The sequence below is a fragment of the Balaenoptera borealis genome (genome assembly GCF_965194805.1).
Source record: "Balaenoptera borealis genome assembly, chromosome: 12".
Taxonomy (NCBI): Eukaryota; Metazoa; Chordata; class Mammalia; order Artiodactyla; family Balaenopteridae; genus Balaenoptera; species Balaenoptera borealis.
In genome coordinates, this window is record NC_138869.1 from 93,384,401 (window position 1) to 93,399,755 (window position 15,355).

At 39.7% G+C, this 15,355-nt stretch overlaps 1 protein-coding gene across 4 annotated transcripts in view; it reads right to left on the reverse strand.

Moving 5' to 3' along the window:
- Nucleotides 1–15,355, reverse strand: part of E2F3 (E2F transcription factor 3) — an 89,945-nt gene that overhangs the window by 6,257 nt on the left and 68,333 nt on the right. For 2 of the 4 annotated variants that reach the window (XM_082346375.1, XM_082346377.1), the window contains exons 3-7: nucleotides 14,399–14,600; nucleotides 12,919–13,077; nucleotides 9,873–9,987; nucleotides 8,429–8,564; nucleotides 3,772–7,266 (exon numbers count right to left, since the gene is read on the reverse strand). In XM_082346375.1, coding sequence (XP_082202501.1) covers nucleotides 7,004–7,266; nucleotides 8,429–8,564; nucleotides 9,873–9,987; nucleotides 12,919–13,077; nucleotides 14,399–14,600 — 875 coding nt within the window. In that variant the 3' untranslated portion in view covers nucleotides 3,772–7,003. Of the gene's footprint in view, nucleotides 1–1,909; nucleotides 7,267–8,428; nucleotides 8,565–9,872; nucleotides 9,988–12,918; nucleotides 13,078–14,398; nucleotides 14,619–15,355 lie in introns of those variants that run through there. The other 2 variants (XM_082346374.1, XM_082346376.1) reach the window with 2 other exon arrangements.

Sequence of the window (15,355 nt, forward strand, 5' to 3'; positions counted from 1 at the left end):
ATAGCAGACCTTATAGATATCACAGAAAGGGCATTGGACTCGGATTCTGGAGATTGTTTTCTTGATGAACAAAAACGTGATCGCTGAATTGTCACATGATGAAACCAGCTCCTTGTTAGGGATAAGGTTGCCTTCCAACTCAAATTCTGTGATTCTGTGGTCATTACCAGTTGACATGGCTTTGTCTGAGTTGAAAAAAAACTAGGCCTTGATTAATGTTTTTGGTTTGTTTATCTGAATTCCCTGGTTAAATTAAATTAAAAAATGGTTCTAATGCCCATGTTTCTGTATTCCTGACTTGGGTGCAGTCAGCCACTGAAATTGATGTAGGAAAGAGAAACCACATGCATCTTCCCTTTCCCCTAGGAACTAACTCTGTCTTTTCTATTATATGGTATATACTCAAGTCCTACAACAGCCCAACAGAAGCCCTACATGCAGGAGTTTCCAGTGTTGTTTCTAAAGCACATGATGACATAGGACTTTGTCCCTTCTGGTTGCCCCAGCACTTCCCAGATCCCCCAGCATAAGGAACTCCAGAACTTTTTGACAGTACTCTTCACACAACAAAGCATAGTAGTAATTTCTAGTGTTATAAACATTCCAGAGTATTTTAAGAAATTGTCCTGTTTGTCTTTCAGTCTTGAAGTCCCAGGTTTAAGGGCACAATGAAAACCTTGCTCTTTGCATTGTGGATAACTGCAACTTCCTGCTATTAATGGTATTTCTTTATAAAAAATTTTTAAAAAAATATATTTATTTTTAAAAATTAATTAATTAATTTTTGGCTGCGTTGGGTCTTCGTTGCTGCGTGGGCTTTCTCTAGTTGTGGTGAGCGGGGGCTACTACAACCCGGATACCATGAAGGAAAATGACGAGATTAAATGGTAGGTCATGCCTTGGGATAAGAATGAGAATCCCTGCCCTGGCTACTTAGAATTAATCAGCTAGGAGTCAATCAGAAGTTAACAGAAATACCATTGCAATGAGAAGCCCACGCACCACAATGGTGTTTCTTTTAACTTCGGATTGACCCCTAGCTGATTAATTCTAAGTAGCCAGGGCAGGGATTCTCCTTCATATCCCAAGGCATGACCTACCATTTAATCTCGTCATTTTCCTTCATGGTATCCGGGTTGTAGTTGAGATTGGATTGAGGCTCCCCAGCTCCCTAGATCCTAGAAAATGAATCCATTGGCTTATTCACGTTTGAGTTGTGCCTACCTGGGCAGTCTTCTGCAAAAGCCCTCCTGCATCCAGATGCACAGGTCTCTAATCACTCTGGATCAGAAGCTTTCCTGCTTTGTAAAGCTCTCCAGCAGAAAGTCTACATCTTCATTTCCATTTCTGCCTCTAACCATCTATCCTTCCAGATCTTCCAAATATGGCTTTGGAAGGAAAAATCACTTAAGACCTGGCCCTCAGAACTTACTTCTCCTAGCTAAAACTCGTTCCTCTCCCCACTAGACTATAAGCTTCCTCTTGCTAATAGGATCTATGTCTTTTTCCATTTGGACTCCAGCACCTACAACAGTGTCTGGCATATAGTAATCACTTTATGTTCATTCAAAGAGTGACCGAATGAATAAATGAACAACTATTGATATTTCTCTTAATGGACATTGAGTGAATACAATTAACTTTTTAATAATGGTTTTATTTTCTATCTCAGTATTACAGACTGATTTCTCAATTCTCCCCAGAGTAGAGTGAGCCCATTTTAAAACGATACTCAGGTAAGTTTCTGAATTATAAACTGTTTACACATCCTAGTCATATGTTCATCTTTTGAAAAGTTGCAGCTCTACACAATTGATTCAAATTCATCTTGTCTACATTTTTCAACTGTATATGGACAATTCTTGTTTTATTTGCTAGCTCCTACCACCCCCCACTTTCAGTAGTCTACCTGGAAGAAGGGATCCATTTCTGTTTCACTTTGTTCAACTTTCATCACTGGCTTGACTATAGAATACCTGCTGACCAAATGTGCACACCCCTGGATAGGACAGCGGCTATGCTGGATGACAGAAATCGGGTGCCCCAACTCTGGGAAAACAGGACTCCAGGCAGAACTAAAAATAAAACACAAAAATGTGAAGAAAAAAAAAGTCCAGTATAAGGTACAAAATGAGGTGAGAAAGCCTTTGAGCTCATTATATCACTGTGTTACCTTTTAATTAACATTCTTAAACCTCAGACTCATCTGCTAAATACAAATAATTCATTTAAATATGTATTAGGTGCTTATTATTTGCCAGGCACTATTTTAGGAACTGGGGGCACAATAGTGAGTAATACAAAGTACCTCTCCTCATTGAGCTCACATTCTAGAAGAGGAGTGATAACGTATATAGGATTAGCTAGTGATGTGTGCTGTGAAAAACCACAGAGCACTCATATGAAGCACTTAAAATAGTACCTGGCATTCCAATAGCCAAAAAGTGGAAACAACCCAAATGTCTATCAGCTGATGGACAGATAATGGAAATGTGGTATATCCATGCAATGGGATATTATTCAGGCATAAAAAGGAAGGAGGTACTGATACGTGCTTCCTCATGAATGAACCTTGAGGACATAATGCCAAGTGAAAAAAAGCAGACACGAAAGGTCACATATTGTATGATTCCATTTATAGGAAATAACCAAAATAGGCAAATCCATAGGGACAGAAATTAGTGGTTGTCAGGGGCTGGGACTAGAAGAGGATTGGGGGGGGATGACTGGTTAATGGGTGTGCGGTTTCCTTTTTGGATGATGAAAATGTTCTGGAACCAGAGTGGTGATTGTTGCCCAACATGGTGCATGTATTAAATGTCACTAATGGTAAATTTTATGCTATGTGTATTTTACCATATTAAAAAAAAATAGTACCTGGCATAGTATAAGCATTCCATAAAACATATTTTCTATTTCAAAAATATCTTCAAACAGGAAATTAGCTAGGTAAATAAATTATTAAATAAAATTTTAATCACTGGAATGCTATGCAGCCTTCGAAGGGAGTGAACATGATCTCTAAGTACAAACATGGAAAGATGTCCAAGATGCTATTTAGTGGAAAAAAATAAAAGCTAAACATCAACATATATGTATTAAGTACGATTTATGTTAAAAATTGTATGCTTACACACATTTATATATGCCTAGAAAGCACCTAGACCAGAAGGATACACACAGGAAAAATGAAAATAGTGGTTACCTCTGGGGTGAGTAGACGGGGGCAGGGGGGTGGCAGGGAATGTTTCTTTTCTGTACACTAACTCTTGTGTATTGATTGTGTGTCTGTGTGTGTATACGATATACATTTTGAAGTTTTTACATGATGAGCTCTGAGTTAAGAGTGACATGGCAGTCAAAAAAATCTGAAGTTGTTCATAGGTGGCATTACAAGAAATACAGAATCTAGAACAAGGAAGGTAATTACCAATCTTGAGAAATAGAATCGACTGGCTTCGTATTCCTTATGAGGAATAAAACTTGACTTGTCACTTTCTCAGTGTAAAAATCCTTCTCCATACCTGGTAGTGGTTTCTGCCAAGTGATTAGAGACATGGCAAGTTCTTCTGCTTCCCAAAGTGGCAAGCATAACACAGGTGCTCAAAAAATTTTTTGCTTAATATTCCCCAAATCCCAACTAAATGGTAAGACGTACAATGTTTTGAGTTTTTGTTCAAACGTTCCCCTTAACTTGCTAAGCATGTCTTTAAAAATAAAATTAATGTAGGAGCATAAGACAATGTAAGAAAATCTATCTACAAGTCTAAACTCTTTAAAAAAAATCATTTTATTGATCCTTTACCATACAAAATTTATTCAAATTACACCCATTTGAAGTGGTAAGATCACAGCTAGAGAACAGGTTACCCTGTAACAAATCTATTTACAAAATCCATCATAAAAGCTTTTTTTTTTTTTTTTTTACATTATATTACATATTTTCTTTTTTTAACTAGCATACAACACAAAGCTAAACTGATTAGTAGTTTGCCTACTCCCAATTTTGGGAGAAATACTTCCTTTTGACAAAATCACGTACCCCACAGGAAAAGAAATTCCCACAATCTGACAATTGCCACCCGACTCACTCTGCAAGGCATTGTCCTTCAAATCCCTCCTCTCGGACACACGAGTTGTCATGCACACGCTGAGTTCTTACTTTCTTTTTCCTGAAAGCTAAAGCTTTAAATACTGCAATTGTATTTACAGATCTACACTTACAACAAAAATGAACACAAGAACACAACAACAAAAAAAAACAAAAACAAAATAACACTCTTAAAAAATTACAAACCAGCTAGAAAATATTCTGGCAGTGTTTACAAATTAATTGCTATTTTTGTACAAAATTGCTAGATAATGAAAATATGAGTAGGCTGCGTATCAACTTAAATAAAACGATTGCTACGCACAAATCTGTACATATAAACACACACCTAACACTGTTTGACAGCTCATGTGTTGCTCTTTATACAGTTTACTTTCTAAGGCTCACGCAGTCATAATTCGCACACTTGTAACTTTTAGCCATTTCATGTGTGAGCTTTAATAGCAGCAACTCAATGGTACCAGGAAACCTGCATACTCAGTACTTAAAGTAACACAAATACTGTAGTACTAACCCACTTTGTGTGCCAGATACTATTGCAAAAATAAAATGACTAATGCAAACAGAATACAGTATGGACGTCTAATCAATGTACACCAGTTAAGCCCATTAACTGGGAAAACCTTATGCATGAAGGAACTTTTAAGACTTATTAGGATTTCTTTCATTTTTAAAACAATAAATACGGCATCACGTTACGAAAAGGTTTAACGAGAAATTCAACCAAACACACAAACACCTAGTCAGGTGAGCTCAGTCTTTAGACTTTGGGAAAAAATCAGCTTTTGTGCAGCTGGCAAAGAGAATTACACAAAGCTGGAAGCAGAGGCAGCTAACCAGATGAGATAAATATGGGAAATGGGGAAAAGCTTGGCATAAATGGTTTCCCATACAGGAAAACACCCCACAGTGCATTTCCAGTAGGCACTTGACACAAAGCTCCCCCTTCCCCCCCCCCACCAAATGCTTCATCTCGGACCAAGTCCAGTGTGTGTGTGAGGGGACGGGGGTGGGGATGGAGGCCGAAGAAAAGGGAGGATGATCTGCACCTTTGTTTTTCTTCTCAAACATACACCCATGCATACCTACACAAATAGTTTAAAGTGCTGGTGTCATTGTTTTGACCCGACCACCACTTTGCATATTGTGGAAATCTACCTAGACTAACCCAGCTAGGGCTTTCGCGGTTTTGTTTTGTGTTTTTCCTAAGGGATATCTTTGCCATTCAATGGAACACGTGAATCGAGTGCCTACTATGTGCCTACCGCTGTGTTGGGCACATAGCATTTCAATTTAACTGTTCTTTGCGTTGAGGTTTGTTTTTTAGATGACTCCCTCATTCCCACAGTCTTTAGCATCCAAGGAATGGATGTGAGGTACTCTGCCACATTCCCAGAGGGAGAGGGCCGTCTCCCCTTGGCCAATGGGAAAGCCATTCTTGGACAGAACTGGTAGGATTTGCAGCTGTCACGAAGCCTCCAACTCGGGACACCATTCCTGAAGAGTTAAGGGGGAGATGCCCTGGTGTCCTGTCCTGCTTCTTCTACATCCCTGACTTCCCTCGGTCCAGCTCACTCCTTCGTAGCGGAAGGGGAATGGGAGCTCCGTGTTCTCACCAGCGGGAGTAAATGCCGCTGACAGAACGCTACTCACGACGGGGGATGTCTTCCTCCCCAGAGGCCTCTCCATCTGACCCCATCCTGAGAAGTGGTCTCCCTGAGTGCAGTGTAAGAGAGCCCTTTCCCCGGTCACCGGGGGCCCGGGAAGCCCAAGGACGGAGGGATCCACACCTGCTGCTCCTTGGGGCTGCTATGTCATCTGACCTGGTTCTCCTTCCAGATGGGCCGCCCCTGTCGGCGAGCTCCACTGGCTCGAAGCGCCCCCTCCTGGGAAAGGAAGCAAGATGGGGCAAAGCTTCTCGCAGAGGCTGTTAAACCTCAGATCACACACATTTAGATGCTCTGATCAATAGAGGTTCTCTACCTCTGCTTAAATAATTTGAATTAGCAAAAACTGCTTCAAAGTAAACAATTAAATTGAAATGGTGATGGGTGCCACAGGAATGCTTAAATGGCAGCTTAAAAAAAAAAAAAAATCTAAAATAATCCACAAAGAACTCCAAAGTAGGCATTTGCTACAAATCAACTTCAAACTTACAAATACATTGGGGGCAGGGGAGTGGAAGTGGTTTATGGAGACAGGAAAAATCCACAACAGCTCAGAGGGGCAGAACTCAACTCTTCTTCTGTATCTGCGACAAATACTTGAAAACAGTTTCTTCATCTGAAAGGCTGTGGAGGATCTCTTGACCTCCTAGTGGGACACGCGGTCCATAGCTTAAACTGAATTATGACAGTAATTTAAATATTCCTAAGAAGAGCTGAAGAAATCCATTTCATACTTTTGCATGACTTCAAGTTTACAGTTCCTGCAGTTCCATTCCAAATTAGCAGACCCCAAAGACATGCATTCTGCGAAGAAGGCACGGCTTGAAATGCTATTAAGGAAGATTGCTGTTTTCGAGTGGGCCAGGTGGCCAGACCCCAGTCTACAGCCCATCCGTCAGGCACAGCAAGCCAATCCAGGAGGGAGGGAGGAAAAGGACGGGTGAGAGACACCTGATTGCACATTTTCTCACTTGCTGACTCATCCAGGAGATTTTGGAGCCTGGGGCAAGGCAGGGCTTTCCCAAGGGAGCCTGCAACTGTGCGTTTAGACAACTTTTTTTTTTTTTTAATTCATTAAAATGTCAGCTTTGTTCTGAAGTTTGTAGTTTACTTCATGATACTATCTTGGAGGAAGAAGGTAGGAAGGGACAACACTGCATGACAGATGTTCGGTTTCATAATAAAAAAATAATTGGTTTATAAGGGAAGTCCACACAAAGCATAATCAGCTACACATAAAGTCTTCCACCAGTGGGAGCTTTTCCAAATCGTAAGCATCAAAGAGATCGCTGATGCCTTCCTCCTCCCCAAGGCTTAGGAGATAGTCTTCTTGGAGCAGGGGGGGCAGTAAGTTCACAAATGGTCCTTCTAGGTTGGAAGGAATTTGGTCCTCGGTCTGCTGTAAAAGGTTGGCTGGGGAGGCCAAGGGAGAAAGGTCTGCCATGGAAATCGAGCAATCACTATGTCCTGAGTTGGTTGAAGCCAAGTCTGAACGGAAAAAGTTGGTGGAAAGAAGAAAATAAGTTAGGCGAAAATCAAATTAATTTTGGGGAAGCATGTACGTGTTGCTGTTATAAAAGCATGCACTCTTTGCTAAGGACAATTAGATGACATGACAGTATAGATCACCTCATGCGAACAGGCACTGTGCGCACTGACTCTGGTAAGCCGTTCTGTGTTCTGGTCTTACTCACTCATCTTTTAAAATACCAACGGTTAGCAAACAAGAATACACGTAGCTTCAAAGATTAGAGGCTAACAAACTTAAAAAAATGTCCTGCTATCAATTAGTCATTCTGTAAAGAAAAACAGAAGAAAACAAAACCTACAGACTGAAAAGTTGGCTCCCTAGTAGAGATCACTGATTTTAACTTAGTCTTTTTTTGAACAACTAGCTTATTAAAGATACTTCTAAAAATACAAATAAAAAGACACATCCACTTTGAAGTTCTAGGGTGGAAAAAAAAAGTGGTCTTTTGTTTTACCATTTGAGGTAGCATTTTTTTCTCCCCCTCAATATTAAGTCAGACCCGATCACTTAAATCATTCCTATTCTTGCTCCTATATTGGGAGGTAGTAGAAGAAAATTAAATGCATATCTCCAATCTGAAAAATCAAAAAGACTGCAAAAAGCTTCCCTTGCTGTGTGGACAGTGGAGGGATGCGTTAGATTTATTTTCCTGGGGTTTCCCTCCCTTATTCTCTCCCCATCACACTGCGGGGGAAATTAGGATAAAACTTCTTTGGCAAAAGGCTTTTCTCTCCTAACTTTTTTCAGTTCCCTCTCTAATGGTCTCTGCGGTATCACTCAGAGGTGTGCGGCCAAGTGTAGCTGGTGATTCACCCAGACAGCTTATAGCTTCACTCCTCACTTCCGCTGGTTTTCCAAAACACTGTAAAGAAATGGTTTCTGCTGATGGCAAAAGCCTGTAGGGGCTCCATTAAGTGGGTGGAGGAACCATTTGCCCTGAAGAAGATCATTATTTTCTTCTGCAAACTATTCAGAATGCCTTTTTAAAAAAATGTTACCTTAATAACATTAATAACAGAAATTTTTGTTTCTTGCCTAGACTTGTGATTCTGATACAGGATCCTTCTAGCCACATTCATTTTTAACATAGTTTCGAAATGACAAAAGTGGAATTTTTACCTTTGGAAGTGGGTTTAGAGATATTCCCATTGTGGTCTTGGTTGTTTGTTTTCATTGGACTGTGTGTTTCAGTCTCTTCTGGACACAGATAAACCTCAATGGGTCCTTGGGTACTTGCCAAATGTATTTGCAGGCTCTATGAACAGAAGAAGTGAGAGAAGTTCAAACTGAAAGTTCTTTTGGAAATGAGAGCTATAGTAATTTTCATCAAAAAATGGAAAGTAAGGGTAATTTTCATTGTTCCTTTTGTTTCTCTACTGGTAGTCCGCCTCAGTCAATGACTGTCATCCTCTAGAGCAGGGGTCCGCAGACTGCAGCCCGAGGGTCAATCCTGTCCACTAACTGACTTTGTAAATAAAGTTTTATTGGCAGAGTCACACCCATTCCCATTGTTTATGTGTAGCCTCTGGCTGATATATATATATATTTTTTTCTTTTTTTTCATGCTATGATGGCAGAGCTGGGCAGTTGAATAGTCCCAACAGACTGTAGGGCTCACACAGCCAAAAACATTTACTGTCTGGCTCTTGAAAGAAAAAGTTTGCTGACCCTTGCCAAGAGGAGGTGAATTTTAAAAAAATATATATATTCCTTTTATGCAAACTGTTAGAAGGTCTTTTAAGTGTTCCAAATACAGCATTCCCATGTTATTATTCCTTAACAGTAGGGGTTTTTTTATGTTGAACTTTAATAGCCACTGGAGGAATAGTACTCTTAAGTGCTAGGAACTGACTTTAATAAGAGAATGCAGCACACTAATATTTAAAATTCTTCTTTATCTAGGTCATAGAGCTATTATTATCATTTAAGGTGAGAATTCTACCCTAGATGGGAGCTTGCAAATTTCATTCTCTTTTTATTTTCTACACATTCTTTTACTACATTTCTTTATCTTATAGTTATAGTCTAGGCCTATATTATCAAAGAATATCTGAAAGCAATCACAAAAATATGCTCCTTATTTTCTTACAATATTCTAGTCTATCAATTAACCCGAAGTCCCATTTGATTTCTTAAAAGTGAATGTGTTATAAATGATAAATTCTTAAAATGTCCTAAGATAAGTTAGGGAGCTACTTTAAAACATTTATATCTCTGTTCATGGTGGGGACCACATCCAGGGTAATCAACGTAAAATTCCCCACCGGTTCAAATGGATCAGAACTACCATATAACAAATTATGAAAAAGAGAAAATACAAGAGGGACAGGGCCCCATTTACCACTTTGAGTTGAATGCCCTGCTATGTTAAAACTAGACTTTTTGGACACTCAATACATATCCAACTGTTGAAATGTTTTTAAAGTTAGGATTAAGGAAAACAGATGGGGAAGAACTATCAAGCTTTTAGGAGAATACAGACTTTAACCAGGAGTCAATGATTCTTTAACACCAGGCATTCCAAAAAGATCTCTACAGATGAACAAAGACGTTATCTCCTTACCTCTATTGGGTCAGGCACTTCAAGTCTTGTTTCTGGAGGGGCTTTCACAACTATAACAGTTTGGTCTTTAAGGCCACTAATTTTTCGAATATCTTGATATGTAACATAAGCTAACGTAATGAGTGTTAAGGAAATCTTCCAACTAATCGTCTCGGATGTAACCATTACGAAGATAATAACAAAATAGATGCATGGAAAAATTTTTAAGTATTTTATTTCTTAGAAGAATATATCTGTCTCTCCTTCTAGATCTTTAAATATATGGGATCTTCCATGAATCTTCTTTTCTGGTTGTTATTCTAAACAACAAAAGAAGTGTCTAGCTTTTTTCTTTCCATTTCTAAGTTCATGGCTACTTAAGATATTAACATAAACACAGAAACAGAACAATTAAAATAAACTCTCAAAAGAAAACTGAAACCCAATTTGGTCAGGGATTTTCAAACCAGGTTCCTCTGGAGCACAGGTATTGCATGAACTCCAATGAAGTACTCTGTCACTCAAATTGAATGATGGCAGATCCCAATTCACAGAAAAAATTTAAGCCCTATTAACCATAATTTTGTTGAAACACCGGTAACTTCTATCTGCTACTTGATTACTAAAAAGTGTCAGCAGCCACCCAGATGAATGAATGAAATCTATGTATCAGTGGAAGAACTCCGAGTACTGCTCAGGCAGAGAGAGCTTGTTTTCTTAAGTGTACCTGGGCTGGTTGTGATTATATATTACCTACTGATAAAGAGTATCATTACTTCTCTGTTAGAAAAATTACCCTTTGTATGATATTATTAACTACAATATTTCAGTGTTCACAAGGAGGAAAGCAGCTTCCAGATGATCTGCAACCTAAATGATTTAGGAAAAGAGAGTAAAATAATATTTCAGTACTCTTGGTAGTTACTTCCGAGCACTGAACAATTCTTTAAAGTGCCCTGACAGTTAAACCTAAGAGGATATTACGAAAGAACATGGTACTTATATGATAAAGTATTCATGCTAGCTTGCTTAGAGAGACAGGCTTTGACTTGGTACTACAAGAGAATAGGTCGCATAGCTTTCTTTTATAAGGGACATGGAGTACCATAATTAACATACAATGTCTTTAGCCAGTTGCTTTTCATATTAACTTACAAAAAATGCCTAGGATAAAACAGCAAATCACAACCCAACAAAGGCATTTCCAGAGGTAATATAATGTAGTGAATAGAGTCTGTGATCTAACATGTTTAATACAGAAATAGGACTTAGAAAGCCTAGAGGAAATGATGTCCCTTAGATTAGTAGCTTTTTATTAGTAATTGAATGAAGCTATGAACCTGCTGTCCAGAAAAAAGCACATTCACCCAAAATCTGCATGTACATTTAGGGGCATCTATCACAGACTATCATCTTTCAGTCTCAGTAGTTCAGACAACAGCTATTTCAGTGTTGAGCTTGACAGGACAGCTCACGCAGGATTCTGGGTTTTAGGTCATCATCTGTTTCATCAAGGAAGCCAATTGCTGTCTTCATAGAAGACTTGACAGTTAGGAATTTTTTCTGAGAACAGTGGGGAAACTGATAACTAGGTACTTACTCCACAGCCCACTGTCAAAGAGCTATTTGACAACCACTTATTAAAATAAAACCTCATCTACAATTACCCAACATGCTGCAGGAAGGAAAATTTCAACACATTTGTGAACAAGCTGTACCAAATTCGGAACTGGATGGCAAATTGAAATAGATTGTGCAAACATATTCTCTAATCTCACAAACTTAAAAGTGCTTCCATTGTGGCTCCCTCCTGAATTTGCTTCTTGGGTTAGCAGCCCCCTGCAAGGAAGCTTTCATTTTCTGCAACAAAGGCACCAGAGAAAGCTAATGTAGGTGACAAGGCTATAAGCTGCCAATCACATGTAACAGCCATATCTCCTCCCCGAAGGGGCTCCTGAGTAAACAATGTATGAAGCAGCCCAGCTAGAGCTACTCTTATGTCTTCCAGTGTAAGCCCACTCTGGCCACCACGGGGAGGGGGGAGGGGGCGGTGTCGAATCATCACACCTCTTCTCCAGCTCACTGATCATCAGCTGACAAGGTTAATCCTTTGGCCAACAGGAAATGAACAATCAGAGTTTCAAAAAACTGCTTAAATTGGAAAATAAATGTCCCCATAACTCCAAGGGAAAGCCTACTAGAGATGAGACACTAGAAGAAACTAGGCAGGTCACATTTTATTTTCTGTCTAAAGAAGATAAATGGGGAACTAAAATTAGAGATGGGATTATTTAAAATACTGGTTTTGTCTTCTACTAATAACTGAGAAAATTGCAAAATCTTCTCGTCAACATGATGAAGTAATCTCTCTCCTCTGTGGTCTGAAGTGAGGTGATGAACAGTTAAGTTTTCCTCAGGTGGTCAACAGATTGTCAGCCAGTTAAGAACAAGAGTTGGCTTTTTATATTTTTACTTCCAAGGACTAATGTTTGTGGATGAATGGATAAACTGAGATTTCTTAGGCCTTGAGGTGTTTCTGAAATCAGTTTTTGGTGTTGTGATTCAGCATAACGTGCTTTAAAAACTATAGAACGATTCTTCTATACTCTTTCAATTCCTTCAACTATAGTTCAATTACAGATTCAACAAATTCCAATTGCCCCCAATATCTGATGAAAAGAAAATCGAATATGAGAACCGCAACAGTGACAGCTAACACCCACCTAAAACCTGGGAAGCCCAAGATGAATCTGCTGATTGTTATCATTAATATGACTACTGACACCTTACATATCTCATTAATAGTGTTGCCTTACGCTCTGAGTGTATCCGTATGTCCCAACCACACATGAATACAATACTTTAAAAAACAGTTCCCACCTGGCTATCGAAAGAGATACGATAGGATGCAGTCTAATGACTATCATTCCATAAATACTGAACACACACAGGCTTACTTGTATGAAACTAGAGTCAAATTCTACCTTGTGCATAAAAGTCCGATCATCAACTCTGGAAACAGTCTAGAAGGCACTAACCCCCGCCAAACAGGTGGCACAAAGGATATCTTTGATTCTCTGAATCCTCGGTTAACAGTTTGAGGTCCAGGGTGCAGCTTTGGATCAGTTCATCTAATTTCTTCTCTTCCTGACTGAGCTCGGTCACTTCTTTAGACAGGCCTTGACACTGGGCCAGCATGCCCCCGTCCTCAGACAGACTGCAGCCCCTGGAAACCCAAACACAGGCTCTGCATGGCCGCTCGACAGGCCAAAGGGGAGAGGGCGAACGGGAGGGCTGGGGGAAACGGTCCTTCGGGTAAATGTCCCCTCTTGATGCAGGAGGTCACACTGTTTGTTAGCCAAGTGTTAAAATTAGAACGTTCATACATATTTTTTCATACGTAAAGTCCTTCACTTTTCACACCATAGAAATTAAGTGAAAAAACACTGCTATTTTCAGGTTTCTTTCCTCCAGAAGAGCCTGTTTCTTCAGAAGACTCAAATTCAAAGGGCAAAAGGGGGCGGCTCCTTCCTGCCACATGCCTCCCAGCGGGGAGAAAAGCAACAGGGGAAAAAGGACAGAAAGACATAGCAAGATAGAAAAATTTGAAGAAAAAGATGGAATGGTTCAAAATTCAACCAAACGTCATCCAAAAAAGAAGCATGAGAGACCTAGGTCATTTCTGAGGGTCTTATACCAACCACTAAAAAGGAAAAGGAGGTGAAGAAAACAGGTATATGTGCTGGATGCAAGAACAAAAACCAGTTCCCAACAGGTGTGTCTCAACCACAGGCTAAAATGGGTCACTGAATTGTCATAAAATTCCAAAAAAGTACATGTTCATTTTATCATGTTTGAAGTAATATTTTTTTCAAAGCCAACCCATAACAGATTTATTCCTTCCAATAATGCTTTCATAGTTCCTTCTGATATACTGGGTGTTCAGATGCTCTGTCCGTAATTCACAAACGACATTATCATACATTTAATCATACATATGGGTGTGTAGATGACAAGTATTATCATCCCGGTTTTCCAGAAGGAACCTTGACTTAATTTACACAGAAAGTGAGTTAATCGGCAATGAGAACCATCAATAAAGATACCTGACAACTGTGCGTACACACAGATGTGTTGATACACAGCCACAGATAGTTTCTAAACTCCTGTTAGAGACACGCCACAGACCTGTGTAAGCATCTATTAGATTACACATGTGAGCACACACGTAGATATCACGGTGACAGATGAACAGCCTTTTACTTTACAGATGCAGGGCTCCATTTAATCCCAGGATCCCCTTGCTTGAGGCTAATTGAATATAAACCCTTTTATCTCTGACAGCATCTAAACAGAAGGTCTCTTTGTAAAGAGACTTTGAACTTCTGGCTAAGGAGTTGAGGAGGGAAGAGAGAAGGAGAGAGAAGTAGGAGAAAAAAAGGAATGAAGTGTGGGCATGGGCGTGAAAGTTGGGCCTGGGAGAAACCCCTCTGCAGTTTGCAAGGACCCCAGAGCCAGTGAATGCGGGGGCCGTGACTCATACTCACATCCACTGCACGTTGTTTTTAGACTTCTTCTTAATGAGGTGGATACCTTCCAGCACATTGGTGATGTCATAAATCCTTCTCTTTTGTACCTTCAGCACCTCTGCTGCCTTGTTCAAATCCAAGACCCCATCAGGTGATTGGCTCAGTAGCTGAATGAACTTCTTGGTGAGCAGACCAAGTGATGTATCATACCGTGTTTTTTCTGAGGGAGATTTTGGAGCTTAAAGAAAAACAAAAGCCGAGCGGGTGGGGGGATAGGGGGAAAGGTAAAGAAATGAAGGGTTTCTTTGCAGTCAAGCAAGCCCCCATTCCCCCAGCAGCCCAGGTATTAGTGTTGGAAGCAAAGCTGTTGTCGCTGATGCTTTTGGTGAGTTATGGAAAGCTATGAAATTGCTTTATTAGAGAAGGAAGGGACAGTAAAAAACTCCTGTTTGATTAAAGCGTTTTACTGTGAATTTCTCAGTAGTTTCTACTTTGGCTTACCCTACTCCCTGGGTCTAGTGAAGTATCTCACACATAGTAGGTGCTCAAAAATTCTGTTGAATGAATGAAAAAGTGCTGTAGCCTCATGGGAACAGCACATGTGGAGCCTAATTTGATGGGGTCCGGCTGTGAATCTCTCCAGCATTTGATGATGGGGCCCAGACAGACCCATCCTAACTGCCCTTTCAGATTCCAGTGTCTCTGTGTGTATATAACTCGTTCACCAACTTTTCAAATAATATAGATGAAGAATACCTGGAAAAGTCATTCAATCCAGTCTCCCCATCCCTCTGGAATGAACTGTCCTCATTTAATATTGCATTTATTCTCTTATAGGTAGGTGCACAGGTCAAGGGTTTAACTGAGTACAACACACAATTTGTGGATTGCCTAATTCATACACCACAGGATAGGACAAAGTCTAAATTAATATAGCCTTTGCATTAAATGCCAAAGATGTAAAGGACTATTTAG